This window comes from Aedes aegypti, chromosome 1, assembly GCF_002204515.2.
Source record: "Aedes aegypti strain LVP_AGWG chromosome 1, AaegL5.0 Primary Assembly, whole genome shotgun sequence".
In the NCBI taxonomy this organism is placed as follows: domain Eukaryota; kingdom Metazoa; phylum Arthropoda; class Insecta; order Diptera; family Culicidae; genus Aedes; species Aedes aegypti.
In genome coordinates, this window is record NC_035107.1 from 77782654 (window position 1) to 77809492 (window position 26839).

At 36.6% G+C, this 26839-nt stretch overlaps 1 protein-coding gene across 1 annotated transcript in view; it reads right to left on the minus strand.

The window, feature by feature from the left end:
• Positions 1-13302: 13302 nt before the first annotated feature.
• The window catches only part of LOC5571213, a 185754-nt gene continuing 172217 nt past the window's right edge, over positions 13303-26839 (minus strand). The window contains exon 5 of the mRNA XM_021840310.1: positions 13303-14514. Coding sequence (XP_021696002.1) covers positions 14444-14514 — 71 coding nt within the window. The 3' untranslated portion in view covers positions 13303-14443. The remainder of the gene's footprint in view (positions 14515-26839) is intronic.

Genomic DNA, 26839 nt, shown 5'->3' on the forward strand with positions numbered 1-26839 from the left:
GTGACTATCTCAGGTATGGGATTCGATCCCAAGTCCTCGGCGTGAGAGGCGTGTGTTATAATCACTATTTACACCAGGTCCTTCCCCCAGTGATGATGGTGTTTAATTTGCTCAAAAACAACGAGCTATGCACTCGGTTACCAATGGCTCCAAGGGCGAGATCATAAGTTATACGAGAGAATCTAAATCCGTCGACTTCATACAAACGATTTGTATGGAGTGTACAGATTTCGTTCCCCCACTGTACATGCATGTATCGTAGGTGTCAGGTCGTATACCATTTAATGAGAATTGTCTCCTTTTCGATCGCTATCCAATTAGAGTTATCACACTTAACATGGGCTTTTAGAAAAGATTGGTACATCCTTCAACAGTCGAGAGTTCCTGACCACTTCCTTGCGGTAGCTAGACATTGTAAAAGTTGAATTGATTACTTATAGATCTGCAAAGATTCTGCTTTTTCTTATTGAATAGCATCAACAAATCTTTGGTGAGAATATTAAATAAACTTTCAGTTGATGTTAAGTTTTATTATAAGGGATGGACCTGGAAATCGACTTAAGGTTTTCTGACTCTTTTTCTTTTGCTGAATAAAAAAAGATAACTTTCGCAATTTCATTTTTTTTTTGGGTATTAAATCCTGGCCAGCCGAAGATGTTTTCGTGCTGAATATTTTCTCAACTTCCCCAGATATCTTTGCGATAGTCTATCATGTCATAGGCGTAGCCAAGGTTTCCATTAAAGGAGGCCGGGTGATCTCAAAAACTTATTAACGAATTTCATGCAAAACTGTCAAGCTTTGGAGATCATCCGCATCATTTTTCTTTTATATTAAACAAAGTGGAGTTCAAAATGCGTCATGAATCAATTAACATAGACCACCGGCGCCATGCCGGCAACCCCGCTACTTTGCACGTCATTGACATGCTCACACCCCGACATCATCCCACTGTGGCAAAATGCACCACCATGGGTTTGCTGGTTCGAAAAAAGAAAGGCCCTTAGGGGGACTGGGGGTAGTTTGCCCACGTTAAGGAAAACAGCGGTTTTAAATGTGAAAAATTAAATACTGCTCATTTTTAATTATGGCCGGATAAACAAACATGTTTTCTATCAAATAGTAGAAACTGCTAACCATTTTTGCTTTTCTGGGGTTTATAAATTATTTAAAAAAAAATGCTTGCTTAACTGCATATGTATTGTTTTGCGAGGTAAAACGCCCCACTTGAGTTCGGTGTTATACTTATGACACACTTGTGGTATACGTACCATGGTACAATTATCTTGAAATGGGTTCCATGCTGATAATTGTCTTCATTCAAGATAGCCTTGGAATAATTTTCTTGACAACTTGTACCATGGTACATGTATCAGATATCTGTCCAAGGTATTAGCCGTGCTGAGAACGTACGCACACAATCATACTTGTTTATCTGTTGCATACATTCGGGCGTTTGTTCAGATGTTATTGCTCAAGAATAATGTATACTATGCTGATGCGAAAAATGTACTTTCGTAAGGTTCCAATTCGTGCAAAACTTCAACGTGGCATTACGTTTGGTAGAATTTGTATTCCAACGGCTGTTTTGGTGTTATGAAATAGGGGTGGGCGTTTTGCCCCACGAGTTGATTAAAGTTTAGATAGTTCGATAAGCTTTTTTAGGACAAATTTAACATATTTTTTACATGTAATTCAAACTATGACAGTGCAAAAGTTGGATCTCGGCAATAGTTTTAGAAATTTGGATATTCATCGACCTAAAACATGACATTGAAAATCGCACAAAATTGCGATGAAAACAGCGAAAAACGTTTTTATACGTTTTTATCGATTTAATTGAGAAAAAACACATTAAAATATAGTAGGAGAAGCATTTTTATCAATTTTTTATGATGTAGAGTGAAAAAAATCATTCTAAAATACATCGTTCGTCCAAATCGATGGTGGCGCGTTTTATTTATTTATTTATTTATTTATTTATTTATTGATTTATTTATTTATTTATAATAAGGTCTGTTCATCGTAGTCGTAGTGATAAAACTTAATCTTGGTTTACATACACCCGATTCTGTTTTTGCACGGATTTTTTTTACACGGCCGTGTAAAAAAAGTTTCCATACAATTTTTTCCGCCAAAACCTTATTTTTGCATGAAACGTCGAGAAATGTTGTTACTTTTTTTGCACGGTTTTTGAAATTTTGAACTGAAAACTTTTTTTTCACGGTACGCATCCTCCGTGCAAAAACAGAATCGGGTGTAATTCGTTTAAACGTCGTGACAAATAATTGCTTTAAAGTAGCTCTAGAATAGTGGAAATCGAAAACGGAAGCTACGCGGTTGAAAATTCTCAGCAGACGGTGATTCCACAATTTGAACTGTAGTTTGTGCGGCGGAACTGATTCCTAAAAAGTGAATTGTTTCACAAATGTCGGATTCTCGCTTAAAACGGTAGATATCTCAGAATAGCAGGACAATCTATACGCGCCGACAATATATCAGAAATACACAGAGCACACGTAACGCTTCTTCGGCAGCTTAAAGTGTCCAATCCAATTAACTGGCAACGAGCTTCGCAGGGTGGGAGTTCAAAACGGTTTTGTCACGGTAGATTTCGCAAAGCCCAACGAATAAATCTGCGTTGAACTCTTTCCATCCTATCAGATCCGTTCAGATAGCAAGGGTTCCAAACAGTATTCTAGCACTGAACGGACTAGGGCACAATACAGGGATTTCAGGCAATACATGTCTCTAAATTCCTTCCCTATCCGAAAGATGAGTCCAAGATTCCTTGACGCCTTCTCAGTTATGTAGGATACATGTTGCTTGAAAGTCAATTTGGAGTCCAGTATCACACCAAGATCATTCATACAGCTTTCTCTGCTTAACCTTTCGCCAGACAAACTGTATTCGTAGAAATCTGGGTTCTGACTTCTAGAGAAGGAAACTACAGCGCATTTCTTAGCATTCAAAACCATCCTATTCAGATCACACCAATTTGCAAATATGAGTAACTGCTTTTGTAAAAAACTCGCATTGTTTGGTATTGCAATTTTCAAGAAAGTTTTGAAGTCGTCTGCGTATGATAGGCGAGGTTCTTCCAAAAGCTTATTTACATCGTTCAGATAGAGGATGAAAAATAACGGTCCCAGATGGCTTCCTTGGGGAACTCCAGACGATGCAGCAAAGCTGTCCGAGAGATGGTCTCCAATCTTAACGTTGAGTAGACGGCCGGTCAAATAAGAGCGAAACCAGTTTAGAACGGCTCCGTTCGAACAGCTTTGAAACAGAGCAGAGGGCAGAAATGCCACGGTAGTTGTCGACGTTGCTCTTGTCGCCCTTCTTGTGTACAGGAAACATGTATGCATTTTTCCATTACGATGGGAAAGTACCGGTATTTACAGAAAGTTGGAATGTATGCTGAAGAAGAGTGACTAGGTTCTCGATGGATTTCTTCAGCAGAACGGAGGGTATACCATCAGGACCACATGATGAGGACGATTTTAGGTGGGATGCTGCTTCGATGATCATGGCGTTACTTACATTTACTGCATTCAGCGAAAGGCCACTGAGTGGTACATTGGAAGCGGCAGCAACTATTTGCTCCGTCTCCAGTTGTTCATTGGTGAAGACCCCAGAAAACTCTGTGGCAAAGAGCTGACAATGTTCAAATTCGTTCGATCCTTCGATATCATTCAACTTCATCACTGATGGTAATCCATTCTCTTTCTTCCGACATCTTACGTAATTCCAAAACATTTTGGGTTCGCTTTCATTGACGCTTGCAAATTCCGCAGATAAGCAGAATAACAGGCCTTACTCATGTTCTAATACAGACCATTAATTTGCAAATAGTACTCTTTCAATGGAAGCGTTTTGTATTTAGAATAATTTCGTAGGGCTGCCCTTTTTTCCCTTTTTAACCTGCGCAATTCACGAGATTGCCAGGGTGCATGTTCAGATGCTTTTGCGGCCTTTCTGGGAACATGTCTGTCAACAACGTAAGATAAAACGTTTGAAAAAGTTTGCGTAGCTCCTTCAACGTTTTCGTGGTCAAGTATACTGTACCAATCAATTGAGTGAAGTACATTGCTGATACTCTCGTAATTTGTCTTATTGAAGTCATAGTACACAGACTCAACGGTCTCTGTTAATGTAACCAATTCATTATTGTTCAACATTAAAAGGAGTGGAGGGTGATGCGGAACAAATTTCACTAGAACATTTGGGGCATTCGAGATATCTGGAGCAACATCCTGAAGACTAGCGAAACACAGGTCTCAAGTTTGCCCGTTTTCGTTAACACAATCGTTGGTTCCTGGTCATTTGGCCGAATGCCATTTGGCCGAAAGCCGTTTGGCCGAATTAGGAAATAATAGTGAATTACAGTTAGAATGTTATTGTAGTGAGTTTCAAAGCTGAATTTCAAAGAAATTATTCAACTTGTAATGTAAGCAAATAATAATGTAATGTAACCGGTAATAGCTGCCAGCAGAAGTTTTTGCAATGTGTTAGTAGTCAGCTTTTGACAGTAACTAAAACGGTTCACGACTTATTACCTGCTGCAGCACTGGATTGCTTCGATCCCTCGAATCGTATAAGTCACGGTAAAAAGAAGCAAGGTATTATACTCCGAAAAATGACATTTGGCAGTGACGTCATTCCTATCGCAAACTCGAACGAGTGCAAAAGAAAGCAAAGCCTGCTCTCCTTTACTATCCTCAAGGCCTCATGTTTGACGATAGGAATGACGACACATGTTTTGATGGAAAGTCGTTGTTTACACGAGGGAATAGCCTACCTTGTTGTGTCTACCGTGGTATAAGTAAATTATTTCACAATTCTTCTTCTTCTCCTTTCTGGCATTACGTCCTAACTGGAACAAAGCCTGCTTCTCAGATTAGTGTTCTTATGAGCACTTCCACAGTTATTAACTGAGAGCTTTATTTGCCGATTGACCATTTTTGCATGTGTATATCGTGTGGCAGGTACTCTATGCACTGGGAATCGAGAAAGAATCCCGGAAGAAGATGTTATCCGGCCACGTTTCACTCAACAAAGCCACGTCCTTTAGTGTTTTGGGAACACCAACTTTGAAAGTAACAAAGCTAAGAGTCGATGGATCTTTGTTCTTGGCAACCAACCTTACGACTTTCGGATCCACTTCAGTAGATGACATCATGCATTCCTTGACAAAGGCAACTATTTCGCTGTCTGAGGTACTGGGCTCAAATGCAGACAAATAAAGCCAGAACAGATCCTCGGGAGGACGCACTGTTTTAACCATTTCGGACGCTGCTTTGGAACCACGAATGATAGATGGCTTGATAGTTGGCTGAGCATCCTCACGTATCCGCTTCGGTGTATTGGGAATAGTTTGAATTCCATCCATCATAAGTTGTTCCGTTGTTAGTGTTGTTGTGATTTGACAAGATATTCATGACCAAAACTTCTGTATTGATTGGCGGGCCATGAGCACCATCAGAGGCTCAATCCACGAGGGCAATGGATACTCGCCGCAACAATCAAGCCAGAGGGCAGGTTACAAGTTCCCGAAAATTGAATTCACATGCATTTCATAGAGGAATGACTCCTAAACTTCTCCTGGCCGCTCGCAAGTATTTCTCCAAGTAATCAAACATAAATGCCCCTGGATATTGTCTACGGATTCATGTAGAGATTTTTCATTGATTTGGTTTTGATTTTCCCTTCTCTGGTTTTGAATATTCAAAAAGTTTTTCCTGAATCACCTCAAGGTAATCGATTGCTTTAAAAATAGAAGGCTTACAAGTTCCCTTACCAATATTTATGAAGAGATTCCTCCATGAACGATTCAAAAGTTTTTTTTTTCTGAACTCCACCCAATATTGTTTATGAGTTTAAATAACAGTGCATCTTTTTTTTCAAAGATGGCTTCAAATAATTCTTCTCAAATTCATTTAGGAGTTACACTCTAAATTCCCCTAAAAATTTATTCAAAGATATTATTAATGTATTTCAACAATCAATTGAAGATTTTCCTAGAAACTCTTTTTAATTTCTTCCAACTTTTTTTGTGGTATACTCAAGACATTTCCTGAAACATTATTTCTTGTAATTCCACATGAGTTCCAGAATAAAAAAGAATCACAAAGTTCTTTCCTGTGGAATTTCTATAAAGATTCTTAATGAATATGATCAAAATTTCCTTCAGAGCTATTTTTGAGAAATTTTTTATTTCGGAACGCTAATACTTTACCATATATATTCTTAACGGATTTGTTTAGAAACTTCTTTTATATATGAATGTATTCATCAGGAGTTCTTCTTTAAACTTCCCAAAAGATAATTTGGAAGAATTTTTCAGTCCTTCACTTACAGATTTATTAATAAATGTTCCCAAAAATGCCCAAAAAATCATTGTGGAGTTTCTTATGATATTCTTTCTATAGATACTTCAGAAATCCTTTAAGAAACTTCTTCAGATCCTTCAGAACTTGTTGAAGCCAAGAAGCCATTTGCTGTAAAAAACAAATCATACGAATTCTGCAGAGGAAGTTTTTGCATTCTAAGAGGTATTCATGGATAAATTATTGTAAATCCTGAAGGATGCATAAGATGAAGTCCTGAAATATTTTAAAATTGAATCGTTTTTTCTAATGCACCTGTGCAATGATTCCTGTATGAATATTTGGAGAAATCGTCAGAAAAAAAAACATTAGATTGTTCCTAGGGAAACTACCGAATTAATTCTTGGGCGAATCACTTCCTAAATTATTTTTCCGAAGGAACTCATGAAAGATTTCTGAATATAATTAAGAATTTTTATTGTTTGTAAATATTTTTTTTAGAATGCCCGAAAATTTATACAGAAAAATTCCTACACAAATTCCAAATCTGTGAGGTGCTCTTCAAACTTCTTCAAGATCGAAAGGTATTTCTGGAGAAATATCTTCGAATTTAGTTAAACTATTTAAACTAAATTACATTCAAAAATCTCTTAAGCAATTTCTCGGGAAATCCCTGACTAAGTCAATGCAATTTTTGGAGATGTTCCTTGTAAAATTCCTGTGGAAAATTATAGGAGACATGCCTGAAGGAATTTTTTGACAATCTTTGTAGTTTCTGGTAAAATTGCTCACAATGGTCAAACAATTTAGCAAGGAGTTAATTCTGCAAAAAAATCCAGAAAAACTTAACGGAATTTTTGAAAAAATCTTTGAATGACTTGTAGGAGAAAGCATAAGAGATATTCTTGAACATTTTTTTTTAGTCATAGTTTCAATTTCATTAAAAATATATAAAAAAGTTGAAAGAATCGGAACTTTTTAAAGAATATTTGAAGAAGTTCTTGAAGTTATTCATAAATCAAGCAGTTTCTAAAGGAATATCTTAAATTTACAAATAACTGAAAGAAACATAAATATACTCAACTGATTCCTCATTATATAGATTTCCTGATTTATCTTCTGACCGAGTTCAAGAGGAATATACAAATGAGAGATATACAAACAATTTCCGAAGAAACCATTTTGAGCGCATTATCGGAGGAATCCTTTAATCATCCCTATGAGTTCTTTGTTAGAACGCTTGAAACAATTCATGAAGCCTTGACCAGTTCAGGTAGCACTTAAGGTGAAGCGGCGTGTAAGTCAAAGAATCATTAGAACCATCATCGATGTAATAGTAGTAGTTTCGCCTTTCCATGTATATTTTCAAAACAAACAAACAAAAAATATAACATTTGTGTTAAGCATATTTTTATGTAAATACATGGGAAATTTTGTAGATTGACGAGTATTGGAAATCAAAATCAACTCTTCAATCGTACATATCAAAAGAAAATATTACAATTTAATGAAGGGCAACGAAATTTCTCTGTTTTTAATTGGATTTATCGCATATTTTTGTTATGCATCGGTACGGTTTATGTTTGCAAGGGATGACGGTGTTGCCAGGTGATTGGTGACAGATTTTTCTAGCAATTGTTATATGCTTGTTTTCGGAACATTTGCTGCATATCATAAAAACTTATCATTTTGCAAATAATTTTCCATCACAAGATCACTGATTTAATAAAATTTTAATGATTTTTGTGATCAATTCACATTAAATGCTACGATTTTACAGATAGCAACTCTGACATCACTGCGCTCAACGATCGCGATGATTGTGCACACACGATAGACGCGTCCCGACGCATCCCGACGCATCGCACTGTGGAGCTTTTCAATTATTTTGGGTGGTCCAAATTGATAAACTCTTGGTATGATTTTTACTTCGTAGAGATGGTTTTAGTAATTTGAGAGAATCGAAAAACAAACAACGTACGAATTTCAAGTTTCTATGCTTTGCCCAACCTATCCGCACTGAAAATCAATACAACAGAAAAAAAAGTTGGATATTTTAGACTATAAACACAGGCATGTCTCAGTGTGCGGTGGCGGCGTCGATTCGCAGCAAGTGAAAACCACCGCCATAATAGTTTTGAGTGTTGCGGTTGATAAAACTTTATAAATATTTGATTCCCGTTTGAAATGTGTTCCTTTAAGGGAAGTGAATGAAAGATTTGTTTAGTGGAAGTGTAGTGAACGCAATATGAAATCCAAAACACAAATGTTTGCTGCAGAATTACAATGGAAAAGGTAAGCACTTTCTATTTACAAGTGTAGTTGTGTGAGGCAATGAAATGCGGCATAAAATCGGAGATTTTTTTTGAGAATATAAATCTCATGTATATTGTCGCTAAATTGATAATGCTGTACCTGAAAGTGTTGGTTAAATATTGAAATACCACCTGAAGCATTTTTCTTCGCATAAATTATCCATTAAATCAGGTGATAATCAGTTATATTTCATCGATGTTGCAAATACCAATACTATCATAACAATATGTTAATGATTTTGGAAGAAGCCATTTTGTGATGACGCACCAAAAGGCCTTAAAAGGTACATTCCTTAAACAAAAATCTGGAGTTATTGCCGAAGAACCATTGAAGAAATTTGAATTATTCCGAGTAACGATTTCTGGAATAAATCTTGTAGTGATTATTTATGAAACCAATGAAGAATCGAAAGATAAACATCTATTAAAATCTGAGGAGAAATTCCTTGAGAATATGTGGAGCTACCTCTTATCCAATTTTTTGACATGTTATTTGATGGATTCTTGGAAGAATCCGTTTTAAGATTACTTGGTCGGCGTTAAGTCAGAAGGGACCAAGTACAAAACTTGGGAAATTTGGCTTATTGTCTCATTAGATGTGAAATTACCTTACCTCCGTTACACTTTGATCAGATTTGATGAATGCTGTAAATTGCGAGAGATATGTAATAAATTTACTTTGGATGATCAATAAAAATCGATAAAAAAGTGCAGTCAGAGTGGACCAAGTGCTTATTACCATAGCAGCGAAAATGCTCAGCACGCTGAGGAATGCGAGGAAATGCAAAACATTTCAAGCGATTTGTCAGATTTTTCGACATTGAATGATTCTTCTACTTATCCTTCAATAGAAATTTTTAAATATTACTTAATTCGATGCATTTGATTTTGATTTTTGACCATTTACCATATTCGGATCGGTGGTCAGAAATTGCAACAATTTCTGTGCAGACAGAGCGGACCAAGTGTTGAAAAGCAATAATCTAATTGATTATTGCATTTTTTTAGTCAGATAGAAGTTTTGGTAGTTCTATGGTGTATGTATGGCATGTCCTAGGACCCGCTTATTGGACCAGCATATTCTGGTCGGTACTCAAGATTTTCACTTGACTGAACGCATATTTGAATATTTCTGGTCCTCAATGCCCTGACCCTGCAATACCTTAATTTTCAAGCTATCGTAATGCCACTGATTTAGGTATTGACTATATGGATTATTGGAGATTTTACTATAATGGTGTCGCAGGGTCTTGATAATCTGCTTATCTTGGAGATATGCACCCAGTATGACCATGCAAGCATTGAATGATTGTTATTTTCCTAGAAATTGTTCAGTCAGAGTGAACCAACTCACTAAACGGTGGTCTTTAGTTCAGACAGAGTGGACCAAGTACACATAGTCCATCAAAAAATCGTTCTATCAGAGGCTGGGATTATGATTTTTCATGATTATTACTTCACATTATATTGTTTGAAAGTAACACTAAGATGGGCAGAAATATAGAACCAAAATCTAAATGAGTTCAAAAATTACAGAGCGTCAGACTTTAAACCCATTTTTCTCAAAATATCAAAAATGTCACTTGGTCCACTCTGACTTAACGCCGACCACTTGGCAGATCTTTTTTGATTCCATTAAATATTGTTGACATATTACGCTCAAGATATCTTGAAGGCTGTTGATAGAATCGTCAAAAGGTATCCTGAGCAGAAGTCTAATTGTTTGATGAAAATGAAGAATTCTTCAGAAATTTAATCAGAACGCAATTATTTTTGAAATATGAATGTTGAAGGCAACTTCTGAGAAATATAAACATAAGCTCAATTTCCATGGCATTTTTTCTTTTCATTGGCCAAGGAGCAAGGCAAATCCAAATTCTCTAAATAATTTATGAAAAGCTGATTTTGAGAAGGACTGTATGATAAAAAATTACGCATATTGCTTGGGGGTCTGTATTTTTATTCATCTTACTTTTATTTTATGTGATTGATGAAACACATACGTGAAAAATGAATTAAATGTGTTTTGAAACAGTGGTGAAAATTACAACAATATTATATAATAAATAAAACCGTCCTACACCGGGGTACAGGAGATGCTTGACCAAAATTGAAGATTTTCCACATTCAGTTCAAATATGGTACAAAATATATTCCATATTCAAAATATTATATAGTACTATTACTTAAGTTATAACTTAAAGGGACACGTCAAATTTTTATCGGTTTAAAATCATCTCTGTTTCATTAGAAAGGCATTTCAAGGATGCGTTGTTTTACAGTGTAGAATCTACACAAACATTGCGCTTCATAATGGCCTCCGTTTATTGTAGTACACCATCTTTATTGGACCAATGACTTCTCAGGCTGTGAACCATTTCACCAACTCGTTTAACTATTAGTTGAAATTTGACACTTCGATAGTTATTTACCCTTAAATGGTTAAATTGAACTTCGCGGTCGACCCATTTAAGCTTTGACAGTTGAGTAGTTATTTCAGAACAAAGTTAGTTATTCTCAAATTCACTGGAGCAGAAAATAACTTTCGAACTGTCAAGTTTAACCATGCTCCAGAGCAAACCATGCTCCAGAGCAAACGGGACAATGTGATAATACCTAGAAAAGCACGGATAGTTTTTAAATTTTTGTAGATGTCAATCACTTTTGAAGGATGGGTAAAAACATTGTTTTTATTTTTATTTTAGAATAATTTAGTAATTTAAAGAAAAATTATCTAAATTTCCTACACAATTCTTTACAAACATTTTCGGTGACTCATCCCAAAATATCCATCATGATTTTTGTGAAGATTTTTCGAGGTTTGCTTACTATTTCCAGAACCTTATATGTAGGTCTCAGAGTTTGTGAATTGCGAAAATTACAGGGGTTTAAATAAATGCAAAATATAGCTTTTTCCTTTCTGTTCTACAACTACCCTGTTTTCTTAGAATCTTCGAAAAATAACGATAACGTTTAGGAATATGGAAAATTTCAAGTTCATTTTTCAATAAATTATGAATGGTTAGGATTTATTGAAGAATATTCGGATAAAATGTACAAGTTAATGATAACAGCTTATGAATACCCACCCCTTCACACTCTTATATACCGAAACAACATTTTCTTTAATCCGATAGAAACACATGGTTGACCTCTACGTGCATTTCGTGTCAATTTTGGCCAACAAACCCTCTCCCCTTAATGACCACGTAGTTTATGAACTAGCCCTAAGTTGAAAACACATTAGTTTATTTCGCGAAATTTATCATTCCAATACATGATTTCCCATTTACTCCTCTAAATTCAATTTACGAACTTCAAAAAAAAAAGTTAGGTAATTTGCATTAACGTAAAAAAGACTTCGTGAATTGAGGTTTAAGTGTAGAAGCAATAAATTCTGAGTCTTCTATATGAAGTAAAATATAAGATGACTTCTTCCGTTTTTTTTAAAACCATCCAAAACTCATACAACACCATCAAGTCTTCTTCTAGATACATGATAAGAGGGCATTATAGGAACGTAAACATCGATTCACAAATCTCGATAGGGCTCTACTCGCCGAGCACGTCCCAAAAATATCAATATTGCATAGCTCTCAAACGATTTTAATAATCCCGAAGTTGCCATCATGTTTTTAAAAACGGTCATCATGGATTTAGAATTTTTTTAATTCAAAGCCACTTTGAAACTAATCAAACTTATCGATAACAATATGAAATTATCTAAATGATCTGGATCCAAAGGTACAAGCATATATCTGTAGAGCTGAGAAAGAAGAACTCGAATCATAAATCAGAAAGAGAAAATTGGAAATACAAAATTTATTGCTCTGATCAGAGAGCAGTCAACTAATCCGACCAGTACATTACAACAAAATTGTAGCTCAATTATATCAAGATTTATTACAAGTAACGAATTTTGTTTCATTTTTGTTAGAAGCGCTTTGAGTTGATGGAGGAAATTATAACATAACGAAAACAAAACCAGTTATAACAACAAAGGCTGTTTTAAATTTGTTTCAATCTAAATCATAATTATAACACAATTGTAATACACAATTTATGTGCAGTTGCTTATAACAAATTTTGTTACAGTTATTAACAATAACAAAATTAGTTACATTTCTATTTAATTTGAAACATTATGAGTGACATTTTTGTTTAAATTATAACTTATTTTGTTTTGTGTAGAGGAAATTTTGTTATATTTTTTGTTGTTTTAACTACTAACCATTTTGTTAGAAAAAACGCGCTGTCTGATTTACAAATTCTGTTACAACTTTGTTGCAATCCACTGGTCGGAAACGCAATTTGTTTACAGAATATTTTGTTCGTCTTGGAGTTCATTTTTTTATTAAGTCTGCTGAAATATTTCCTCTTCACCCATCAATAATGCTTTGCAGTGCGAATCATTTCAATTTAGCCTACATTTTTTCCCACACAAATCCAACTTACCTTTGTCAATCTCTGAAAGTTTGGTCAACTTTGTCGTGCAAGGCGTTTCTTTCCGGGAACGAAGTCGAACATCTCCAACCATCTCACATTCGCAAACGGAAAACTTTGCCAGATTTTGCAATCATAAAGAAACATTCGTACGTACACACGCACACCATCCCCGAAGAAGAGAGAGAATTTTCCCAAGAAGTAAAACACGTATCTATTTATGTTTAAAACTCGTGCCGTGTAGCCAGCTTTGCGTCAGGATTTTTTTTATTCTGCAATATTTTTAATTTTCTTTCGGACTTTCCAAGCAACAACGCTACACGTTTTGCGTGCAAATGCTCGAGGCCTGCCCGTCTTCATGGTTTGTGTGCTACAGGATACGAATCAATATTTACAATTTGTTATTTTGTACATCAAGCTTATTTTCTCTGCCGACTTTATTAAAAACTTTCGCTGCTGAACTCGGGATAATACTGTCTGGCTGTGTCGATTATTCTTTTTTTTTCTCTCATTTTCAATCATTTTGTGGTGCTGAAAATTTATAGAGCAACTTCGTTGAATTTCGGAACATAACTAGTATAACCAAGAAAACGAAGAAAAGTTATTGAATCAATTATTTTAATTTCATGATTTAATGATTCGTTGTGGTTCTCTGATTCTTTTGATTCTTCGGATTTTTCGATTCTTAGATTCTTCTGATTCTTCTGATTCTTGTGATTCTATTATTCTCTGTTTCAATGATTCTCTTATATTTTGATTATCTGGTTCTGTACTTTTCCATTACTCAATTCTCACTTCTTCTGTCAAAATTCAAACCCACAATAATCAACTAAATTTCAACGAACAGTTAACGAATTAAAGCATGAAATTACTATTGCCGGAAAGCTCCTTCCCCTTACATGATTATGCAAATAATTAGCTAACAAAAGAGGGAAAATCACGTATCCGAACAGAAACTCACGTTCCTTCCCAGCGGTTCCGTTTCGGATATTTCAGCGAAGTTAAACTCGCGCAATCCCCCTCATATGAATAGGATTGTGTCAGTGCAAAATTCTGTCTATGCGTGTGTGTATGTTCGTGTGATGTCAAACTTTTCTCCGGCTGAATTGAATTAGCAGCAGCTTCCTCCGGCATCACGGATGATGTCGGTTACCACTCTTTGATTGGGAGAGGGGTGCGATTGAACTCCACCAAAATGCTATATTCTGATGCGTCGTCGTCGTCGTCGGAATTCCGAGGTTGCGTGCTTTCCATGTTTGTGGGGTAGATTCGGGAAAAGACCAACTTCCATGGCCCGAAATGACGACGTTGGAGCGAACGGGAGCCAATGGCCCCCACTTCCGGTGTATTTGCCTTCATTATAGCAGTACTGTTGGATTCAGGATTGGAGTCAAATTGAGCAAACTGGTGATGATTAGCAGTGGTATAACTGGAATGAGAGAAAATGGAAAAAGGGGTACGTTTAATACTTAGAACTCGCTTATTGAGAAAATTTTATTTTTCACAATCCTTATATTATTGAGCATTACAAGTTGAATGAATTTGAAGTAAAAATAAATTTTATTGCCAGATCACCATTCGATTGCCATTCTATTCTCATATGTTTGTTATACGATTGCCATTTGATTGCCAGTCAATTATCATTCATTATAATTTGATTTTCCTTGAATTACTACTTGATTGCTGTCCTTTGCCATTCCATTGTCATTTGATTGTTATTTGATTGTCATTCGGTTGCCATTCAGTTGCCATTAGACTGCCGTTCGATTGCCATTTGTTTGCCATTCAGTTTACATTCAATTCTCATTGAATTACCATAAGATTGCAATTACATTGCCATTCGATTGCTTTTCTATTGCCACTCTCATGTCATTCGATTGCAATTCGATTGCCTTTCAAATGCCATACGATTGTCGTCCGATTGCCATTCGATTTCCCCTGGATTGCCATTCGAATGTGATTCGATTGCCATTCGTTTGCCATTCGATTGCCATTCGGTTGCCAATTTATTGCCATTCATATGTCATTCAACTGCCATTCAATTGCCAATATATTACTATTCGATTGCTATTCGATTACCATTCGATTGTCATTCTTTTGTCATTCTTTTAACATGCAATTCTGTTGCCATTCGTATGCTATTCGACTGTCATTCAATTGCCAATAGATAACTATTCGATTGCCATTCTGTTGCCAATCTATTGCCATTCGTATGCCATTTGACTACCATTCGATTGCGATTCGAATGCCATTCGATTGCCATACGATTGTCATTCGATCGAACATTTATTGAAATTTGATTGCCATTCGATTGTTGCTCGATTTCCATTCGATTACCATTTGAATGCTATTCGATTGCCATGCGATCGCCATTCGATTGATATTCAACTACTATTTGATTGACATTCCCGTTCTTCTTCCTATCACATGTTTCAATTTAATTTTCAGTTCCATTTCGCTTTCCAATTCTATTTCGTAATACATTTTCAATCCCATTTCTCATTCCATATTCCGTTCCATTTCTTATTCAATTTGTCACTTTATTTTCGAGTTATGTACCAATCTATTTCTCTTTATTCTTTTCTCATTCCCTTTCAATCTTTGATTTCATTAGTCATATTGATTGCTCATTCAATTAACCATGCTATTCCCAAAGCATTGCCCAATTCATTTTCGTATTCTATGCTGATGATATTCCCTTCTCCATTTATCATTTGTTTTCAAATTATGCTTCTCTCTCTTCTTTTCTTTTCATTCTCAAACTATTTCCCATATTAGTTCATATGGTTGTAGGACATTTCCCAGAAAGTCAAACCCCAGAACGACATTCCCCAGAATGACGTTCCCCAGAAACCCATTCCCCAGAATGGGACATTTCCCAGAAATCCATTCCCCAGAATGGGACATTCCCCAGAAAAGGACATTCCCCAGAATCGTTTTTATACTTTTGTAAAGAGTGGAAAAAAAATTGGTTTAGTTTTTTTGTCGATAAAAAATGTTTCTACTGAATTGATTCGAATTCCGGACACAGACATCAATTCACCCAAAATCACAATTATGGATCTCAAGTGAATAAAATCGGAATTGAGTTAAAAAAAAACCTTTTGAACGGCGAGTGTTTGTTTCCTTTTTCTCAGGCAAACCATCTAAGCGGCCGTCCATAAACCACTTGGGCATTCATGGTTTGGCCAAAGACCACGGCCCATACAATTTTCAAAACGTTTGTACGGTCAAAAAATCACGAAGGGGGAAAGAGATGGTTTAATGGCTACGCGGTTCATCGGCAGGCCCAACCAAAATCTGAGGAGAAAAATGCTTTTTCACAATTTTACATTTACTTAATATAATTGTGCTACTGTCGTTTCCCTGAATATCATTTCCCTGAATGCCACCTCTCCGAATGACCCGTTTCCCAGAAAAGTTATGCAGTTCAAACAGGTGCAAGAATAGTCTTTGAAGACTGGGTGCTGAACTAGAATGAATGATAAGCAATTAAAAGAAGAAGATAATGTAGATTTTAACGTCATCCTCAACTAAATACATCTTGTCAAAAATGCCAATGATGGTGAAACTCGAAAAAACCGCCAATCAAGTGAAAAAGTGTGCATATTTGATGACCGGTTCGTTATCACCTTGAAACCTTGAAACACAAAAAAGTTATGACAATTATAAGAGCTAAAAACTTTTCGGAAACTAGGCTATTCGGGTAAATGGGTTGTTTGGGGGCACTGGCATTCTGGGAACTGAAATTCGACGAAAAGTAGCACTACCGTTTAATATAAGCTGTTCCTACATATGCCATACTATGTTTTATGGTCAAACTTGACCCAAGCTATTGTTTTTTTTTTTTCATAGTTATTCTTCCTTCTTTTAAAATTAACTGTTCTTTCTAATTGTACTTTCAAAGGGAGATTTGTGTAGTGTAATATTTCTTATATGTACAAATTAAATTAATGGAATTTGTTTTTCGGCTTTCATGGCATATTTTCCCTTCTTTTGAACATATGCTGTTCTTCCTAGGTTTATTGTCTACGTAATTATGTAGATTAAATGAAACACAATTACAGTGGATCTTGGATTTGTTTTGTTTTTGATAATTTCCTTTTACAGCAAAACTTAATAGCTACAAAATATCGTAGTCTGTGTGCACTATTAATCAGACTACACTTAAATGCTGGAAACATTTGAACAGAATCCATCAACTCTAAGGAGGGGCTTAACGAGCTTGAAGTTTGTAGGGAGAAAATCGTCAAAAAATATAAAAATCTTCCAACCGGTTCAAATTTTCATAAGTGGTTAATTTCTAGAATTTTTTCTTAAAAGATTCTCCATTGAATAAATGAAAGACTGCAACAAACTGAATGTCCTATCGTTAAAATAAAAAAAAAACAATACAGAACATTTTCCTAAGAAAATTATGGTTTTCCTCGAATTTTCCAGTAAAATGCATTCACTATTAACTATTTACCATTTATATGGAGTTTAACACTCTCTTGTTATTTTTTTTCTGGGGAATGTCCCATTCTGGGGAATGTTTTTCTGGGGAATGTCCCATTGTGGGGAATGGCGTTCTGGGGAACGTCATTCTGGGAAATGTCGTACAATCGTTCATATTTTCTTTTATATTTCGTTGTTTTTCATATAACATTACATTTTTAGTCAATTTCTATTCCAGTTTTTATTCTCTATTATATTTCATTTTCAACCGCATTTCCTTTCATGTTTCCGAATCGATTTAATTTTTATTTTTCTTGTTTAATTTTTCACTATATAAACTATTTCGTTTCCCTTTTAACTTTCCATTATATTTCCGTATTCTGTTCTCATTACATTTCCTATTTCTATCCACATTCAATTTCACAATTTGCTTTCCTTCCATTTCTCATTCCATTTCCAATTCTTCATTTTAATTTCAGTTTTCAATTTCCAATGATATTTCCCATTGTATTACCCAGCTCGTTTTCGAACACTTTACTGATTGTATTCCCTACTTCATTTATAATTTCTTTTCAAATTATTTTCCATATTCTACTTTCCATTCCATTACAAAACTATTTCCCGTTTTAATTCCAACTCCCCTTTATGTTCCGTAGCAGGTTTTATTAACCATTCCATTTTCAGTCCATTTCCTATTCCAGTTCTCATTCTTTATTCCATTCCATTCTCAATTACTTTCCCCCTTTCATTTTCCAATCCACTTTTAATTTTATTTCTAATTCCATTTTCAATTCCTTCTATTTTTCCTATTTTATTTCCCAATAAATTTACGTTTCAACTTCCCTTTTTCATCCCCTTTTCCATTTACAATAATAATAAATCTTCGAGCTGGAATACCTTTAATTAGATAAAAACCCGAATGCAGTACTGTACCATTTAATTCCACTAGAGTTTGTATCCTTTAACAGATACAGATACAAACTGTAGTGGAATTAAATGGTAAAGTACTAAATTCGGTTTTTAGTTGTCTAGTGTGGTGCTTCCTTCAAAGGGCATAAATGCCCACTGGAAGTATTAACGTGTAAGTAAAAAAAAAGTTACCTTAGGCTTCTATTACAGTCTCCTACAGGATTCACTTTTCGGTGGCAAATGCAATGCTTCACAACACCTACTTTCTACTTGTAAATTTTGCAAAAATGAAGCTGGAATTAGATTGTTTATACCATTGTTACAAAAGAGGAATTCCTTGTTATGGTAATGTAAAAACCATATTAAAATAAGATTGTAGTGAGAGTGTAGTGAGTGCCTGAGCACCAGAAGCTCGCGATAGAATTTGCTCTGAGGAATAAAAGATAAATCCGGTGTAATTTAAGCCATAAGGCTACAAAAAGTGGTGAAAAGTGTTACTCGCGGAATTTTCTACGGCCATTCCATGAAATTCTGAGCAAATTAATCAAGGAAACGTCAAATTATCCCCATAAAGATTTCAACTCCTATTTGCGAACAAATATCGCATTCATTGTGCTATAGAAAGCCAGGCTATTGTGTGCTGCAATGAGTTCTCACAGTGTGATAGTGTTCAGCTGTACTATTAGTGAGATCGGATTTTCAGCTCATAGAAGTGTGTGCTATACAAAGCAGTGATACGATACAAGACTGAGGGGAATATTCGAGCAGTTTAAAGTGTCTGACATAAATTTTTGAACATTGTGCATTATGGCAACCAAAGATGAGAATTTTGAGGATGGGCTTCAAAGTGATTCCCTCATTGATGTACGCACCCCATCTACATCCTACCAGTCGATAGGAATGTGGGGGTAATTGCCAGGGACTCTGTAAACTCTGTGTACTCACGTGAACCAAAAACAATGCGCAATAGGGTACGAGATGTCCTCCCAGCGCCATCGTACAGTGAAATTTCCAGCAGGGTAAGGCTAGGTATCATGCCCAAGAATTATCCTGCAATTGAGCTGTCAACTAACCAGCAACATGTAGTTCAAGAAGCTCTTTTGCTGGCCGTTGTTCAGCAACGCCGGGAACTGTTCGAGCCTAAACTTACTTGCTGTCGATTCCGGCCTGGGTATTTAGTGCTCACATGTCAGGACAAACACACAGTTGATTGGGTGAAGCACAAGTTCTGTAGTTTAACACTATGGGAAGGAGCTGACTTAGTAGTAGTGGACTAAGATAAAATCCCACGTCCCGAAGAGCTGGTCACCTTTCTCACGTGGAGTGCCAAGTACAGCAATGAAATGATACTACCACTCATTGAAAGCCAGAACGAAAACCTCTGCACTGATGCGTGGAGGATTCTTCGGCGCCACCTTAAAGGAGAACATGTTGAGCTTGTACTTACTGTTGATGATTCTTCTTTGTGTAAGCTGTCTGAAAGGCAGTTTGTGTTAAATTATAGATATGGGCAGATTCTCATGAAAAAGAAACGCCCTATTCAACCAAATACTGCCGATCAAAACCCCATTGATATCCCAGAAGACGTGGTTATGGCTTCCATTACAGTCCAACAAGATCCAACAATTCCAGGGACAAGTGGGCTTGGCAAGGAATTAACTAATTTCGGAAGAGCCACCAAAAAAGTTAATTCCCAGGGAGCAGATGATAGTACTGGGCATGGTGGTTCAAATATCCAAGGGCAGTCAAATCCCCAGGGTAACAAAAAAGCCAAGAGTGGTAAGCCCAGTACGATCAATCAAAAGTCGTTGGTTCAGTGCCGTCTCCAACAACGGGAATAGAGTGCCCTAAATGAGAAGGTAAGTTTTATGCGATTAATCTAATAAATGTTCAATTTGAATCTCATAAACATCATTCAGGTGAATCTTCATCATGCGAAGGGTGCCTCAGCAGTGCTCAGTAGAAGATTCACGAAAGAAAATATAGACGTGGAACCAGTGGCGCGGGAAGTGGGTAGAACAGGTAGGACATGTACTACGCACATAAAAACCTGGGTAGGACAGTCAAAGGATTGTCCTACTCACTACGATTCAACAAAAACGAGATCAGTAGAAATCTTGAAAATTGAATTGAACTATTTATCATCTGTTCAATATACATACAAACTCGATCAACGTCGTACTTATTCTTATGGAGAATGGAAGGCACGATAAGGTTTTTCATAGTTTCTCATGCCTTGTGAAGTGGTTTGTGCATGACCCCCAAAAAATTCTGGCTCGTGTGAAGAACGATTGATAATATCTATCGTGAAAATCTTGGGAAACTAAAAGTAAAATTTGTAACAAGAAACTTTTAAATCGTTAGAAAAACTAATGTAGCAATCCTCTATGGCATTTCTGAATGAATCAATGGATAGTTACTTAAAAATATCAACAACCAACCCTATATATGTTCTGGGACAAATTTCTGTGAGCATTCCTGGAAGTAATTCATAAGAAGTTTTTGAAACATCCATAGATAGTTATAAGAAGACTCTTGAATAATTTTTGGAAGAGGTTATAAACTAATCTAAGACCAGTCTCATCGTGTTATACAAAGTACGGGTGTGGTGGTGCTAGCGATTTCTGAACATGCGATATAATCTATCAAAGCATTGCTGAACTTTTACGATTTTCAGAATAATTCCTATTGAACTGCCAGAGTGGAATTCCTTGAAGCATTCTTTTCTAGGGTTTTCTCTAGCATTTCATCCAATTATTCTCCAGCATTCAATCTAAATATTATCCCTGCAGTTTTTCCAAATATTCCTTAACATGCTTCACAAAACATTCCCATGCAAGCTTCAAAAGTCTATTTGAGTTTTCACACAAGTTGATGCTACAGCAACTTTCGCAATAAGTCCTCTAATCATTCCTGCACTTAAGGGAGTATGTAGCCTTGAGGTTACGTTTCCGCTTCATAAGCGGAAGGTCATGGGTTCGATTCCCAGCCCCTCCACAAAAACCCCATCCAGCCACCAGAAGATGCCTCACGGAGGACCGTGCTTTGGGGAGCACATCCATCCTCCGTCAGTATCAGATGGTGACTGAGACAAACTGACCCTCTTCGCAGGCAGCTAGCCTCACTAATAGCAGAGCTCTCTCCTACCTGCTCGGTGTGAGAGTAAAAGAGTAGGAGAGAGTGAAAGTAAGATGTAAATATAGATAAGTTGAAAATAGATCTGTATCGATAAAGAAGAAGCTACAGATCAACTGATTCCGGCACAGTAGTGGCCACGAGCACAGAGTGCCTAAAAAAAAATTCCTGCACAATTTCTTTCGAGATTCTGCCCAATGATTTTCGAGAAATTCCTTTAGAAAATCCTGCGAAATACTATCTCGAGATTCGATTGTTTTTTTTTTCGATTATCTCAACAAATTATGGATGAAATCTTCCAAAACTTCCTTGTAAGTCCAGGAGTTCCATTAAGGATGACTTTGAAACTTATATAGATTTGATCAGAGGTAGCTTAAGGATTTTTTTCAAAAAAAACCTTATAGATTTATTCTTTTGAAAAAAAAAATCTTGGCGTTTCCCTAAAGACATTCCTGGGAGAATTTCTAAATATAAAAAAGATCGCTAAAAATAAAGAGACAATTAGAAAGTTGTGAAGGCATTCTGGAGAAGTTATTGATTGAATTTTAGAAGATTCACTGACTAGGAATCTTGAAGAGTGTACCAGGAAAATCTATGGATGAATCAATGGATAAAATATTGAAGGAATTAGGACTTTCTTGAAAGAATTCTCAAAGAACTTTTATGATTTCAGAATCAATCTTTGGAGAAACACCATTTATGTGGTATTCCTTGACAAAATCCAGGCTGAATTCTCGAGGCATCCTAAGCAAAGTTCTTGGAGAAATTCCCTAGGAATATTCCTAGGGAAATAATAGCAAAATGTACACCATTAAAATACACACACAATAATATGAGCAGTAAAACTTGTCGTAATATCACAAGGATTTCTCAAAAAAAAGTCTTAGATCAAAATCAAACTCTTGTTTCATGGCTTCTTTTAGGTTTCGTTTTCTTGCTTCCTGATAGTCTCTTTTCAGCCTCTTCTTGATTCCTTTTAGGTTTTTTATTCTCAGTTAACAGGTCTTTAATATACAATTTTTAAGGTACTCAGTCGCAGCCCTGTTAACACAGAAAGCTTTCTTGGTTTTGTGCAAACGACTGGTACCCTTTGCTTTTGAGCCTCTTAATTTTCAGTTTAGGGAATCATAGGGTTATCATTTTACTTAGCTTCACTGTGCACAATATATTTGCCAACGTTTGTCCTACCCATGGTTTCAAACGTGGACGCGCCTCTGCGTAGGACTAATTCAAGAGCCCTGGGAAAATAATGGTAGGGTACTTGGCTGCCCTTCAAGAAATTGTAAAGTTCTGTACGATGACAGTCAGTTCAAACCTGAACAGGGACACAAAATATGTTCCAATCACAGAATTTATATCAAGAGACAACGTTGCGATTAAGATGGAGGTGCCGACAACTCGGGGGAAAACGGAGGTATGCATTGCTTCTGCTTACTTTCCCGGAGACGTTGAAGACGTACCTCCATCTTCGGTTGTGAACTTTGTAAATTACTGTAAAAAAGGCCCAATTTATAATAGGGTGCGATGCAAATGCCCATCACACAATATTAGTACTGATATTAATAGAAGAGGAAAAGATCTTTTAAGCTACATGTCGTCTAACAACATAGACGTATGTAATAGAGGGGATTCTCCTACTTTCGTAAACTCTATCCGACAAGAGGTTCTTGATATCACGATCTGTAGCGACCTGCTATCGGAGAAGATTGTGAACTGGCATGTTTCTGATGAAGAATCATTGTCAGATCATAAACAAATCCGGTTCAATTTTAAAGCTGGATCAGGAATAACAGAAAGCTTTAGAAACCCAAAGAAAACCAATTGGGATCTCTATTGTTTTCATTTAAAGAATAAGAATTCGTATAACGGTGAACAGTTCACGACTGTTTCACAACTGGAAAATGCCTCTAATGGGATCATTGACCAAATGGTCTCATCTTATCATGCTAGCTGTCCTATTCAACAAAGGTCATCTAACAGGGATGTGCCTTGGTGGAATGACAAGCTGGCAGGATTGAGGAAGAAATCCAGGCGCAAAGATCACTTCAAATGGGGTTCAATACAAAAAAGCCCTAACAGAATACAACAGAGAACTAAGGCACGCCAAACGTAAGGACTGGAGACGGGTATGTGAAAGCATCAACAACGCTTCTGCAGCTGCAAGGCTACAGAAAGTCCTTTCAAAAGACCATTCAAATGGTCAAGGTAGCCTTAAAAAAGAAAACGGCAGTTATTCTGTTGACTCTTCTGAAACACTGGAAGTAATGATGAGAACTCATTTACCTGAATCGATCCCATATTCGGATGAAGAACAGGTCTCAGATAAGGCAAGGCATTTATGGTCGATAAATGCCTATCAGAAAGCTTGTGAAATCTTCACGCCTTCGAGGGTAGAATGGGCATTGAGTTCTTTTCAGCCTTTCAAATCTGCCGGGAAAGATGATATTTTCCCAGGCTTACTGCAACAAGGAAAAGAGACGCTTTGTCCGCTCTTAATCGAAATATTCAAAGCAAGTGTTGCGCTTTCATATATTCCAAAAGCGTGGCAAAAGGTTCGAGTTGTTTTCATTCCAAAAGCTGGAAGAAAGGATAAAACAACTTCCAAAGCCTTTAGACCTATAAGCCTTTCCTCTGTTCTTTTAAAGACAATGGAAAAAAATAATTGATGACTTCATCAAGTCAACAAGTTTAATAGAAATGCCTCTTTGTAAATACCAATTTGCGTATCAATCAGGTAAATCTACCATTACGGCGCTGCAGTCGCTGGTAAATAAAATCGAGAAATCTCTTGCAGCCAAAGAAATAGCCTTGGTTGCTTTTCTCGATATTGAAGGAGCATTCGATAATGCATCCTATAGCTCTATGAGTTCAGCCATGGAAGCAAGGGGCTTGGATAAAAGTGTTATCGAACGGGTTATGACTATGCTCAAGGATTGCACAATTAATGCTGATCTAGGAGATGCACAAATATCTATAAGATCTACGAAGGGATGTCCTCAAGGAGGAGTGTTATCGCCCTTACTGTGGTCTCTTGTAGTAGACAAACTCCTTAGAAATTTAATAGATCAAGGTTTTGAGGTAATTGTGGATATGCCGACGATGTGGCCATCTTGGTTCGTGGAAAGTTTGATAACACGATTTCCGATCGGTTGCAAACTGCGTTAAACTTAACTCTCAAATGGTGTAGGAAAGAGGGGTTAAACGTAAACCCTTCAAAAACTATTATCGTGCCTTTTACCAGAAGGAAAAAGGTAAAGCTTATACAGCCTTCTTTGAATGGAGTTCAAATTCAATTTTCGGAAGAAGTTAAACACCTTGGGGTTACTTTGGATAAGAAATAGAACTGGAACTCTCATTTGAGCAAGGTCATAAGTAAGGGTACCAATGTCCTATGGGTCTGCAATAAAGACCTAGGAAAAACTTGGGGACTGCCACCTAATATGGTAAACTGGATTTATTCAGCAATAGTCCAACAAAAAATTAGTTATGCTTCACTGGTATGGTGGCCCAAGACAAATGAGGTAACCGCTCAGAAGAAGCTGGCTAAGTTGCAAAGATATGCTTGTATATCAATGACAGGGGCAATGAAAATTACACCATCGGTTGCCTTGGATGCCTTTGCATCAATTCACAGTCACATGAAGATCATCAAGGAATTCAATTTAAATTCAGTTATGAAAACAATAGAAGATTAGATGACAACGAAGACCAACTATGATGTTCCCTTTAAAGTGGTTAAACCAAGCCGCTATACTGGTGGGCCAAGTTTACGTCCAGGTTCTATTGTATTTCATACCGACGGGTCAAAGATGGGCGACAATACTGGAGCTGGAGTTTTCGGCACTGGTATCAGCCAGGTAATCGCTATGGGGCGCAGTCCCACTGTGTTCCAAGCTGAAATACAAGCCATCATTGACTGTACAAATGTTTGTCTCAAAAGAAACTATAGGGGTTTGCAAAGATCTGTATTTTCTCGGACAGTCAAGCAGCTTTGAATGCTCTAAAGGCATTCACATGTAGATCAAAGTTAGTGTGGGAATGCATTCTTTCTCTGAAGCAATTGGCCAGTAGGAACGAAGTTACATTGTACTGGGTGTCCGACCATTGTGGAATTGAGGGGAATGAAATCGCCGACAATCTAGCAAGACGGGGTGCAGCTTCGAGCTTTGTCGGCCCAATAGAAATATTAGTATTAGAACGCTAGTGGCGCTGTTGTCACAAAATTGATTTAACGAATTATTACCTTTAATTGTTATTTTTGATTGATTGATCGATCCCACGCAACAGAGAATGTTTTGTTTTGGCTTTTGACACTTTGAAGCCCGGTACTCACGCTGTCACATTGCAGCAAACTAGATGTTGGTCACACGAACAGCAGCGACATTAGCATTCTTAGGTTAATGCTTCTACTGTCGGCCCTGAAACGTTCTGTGGTGTTCCTGAGTGCACTCTCAGGATGAAACTGAAAAATTGGGAAATGTCCATGGTTGAATCCAATTGGAACGCCACGGATACATCCAAGTAAGCGAAAAGATTCATAAAACCCAGTCTAGCTAAAGCCCGGGCTATACTGAATCTTAATAAAAGAAATCTTAGGGTAATAACTGGCCTGATGACCGGCCACTGCCCAAGTAGGTATCATCTTAAAAAGATAGGAAAAATACAATCCTCTGAGTGTCGTTTTTGTCAAGCTGAAAACAAAACTGCTGAGCATTTACTCTGCAACTGCGGAGCGTTGCTTAATCAAAGAATGTTAGCATTTGGAAAAGGGTTATTAGAGCCCTTGGAAATTTGGCAAGGTAGTCCTAATAGGATAATAGACTTTATAAAACAAGTTGTGCCCAGTTGGGACAGTGTGATACATCAACCAATGTCTATCACATCTCAATTGTGAAAGGGTGTTTGATGAACACCAATAAAATATGGGTCATACCACAATATTCCTAAATAATGGAAGCAGTGGTTAAAAGGCTCTACAGATGAGGAAAAAAAATCGTTTTTTTATCTTCTTAGTCACAATCGATTTTTCCCCCTTTTCCATTTCTCATTCTATTTCCAATTCAATTTCGCGTTTTTCTTCCCATTCCATTTTTTGATTCCATTTCTCATTCGATATTCCGTTCCATTTCTTATTCAATTTGTCAAATTGCGGGGATGAACCAGCCTCGGGCTGAATTTTCCCTTAATAAAAAGTCAATCAATCAATCAATTTGTCATTTTATTTCTCGTCTTATGTACTAATTTATTTATCTTCTGATTTCTCATTTCATTTC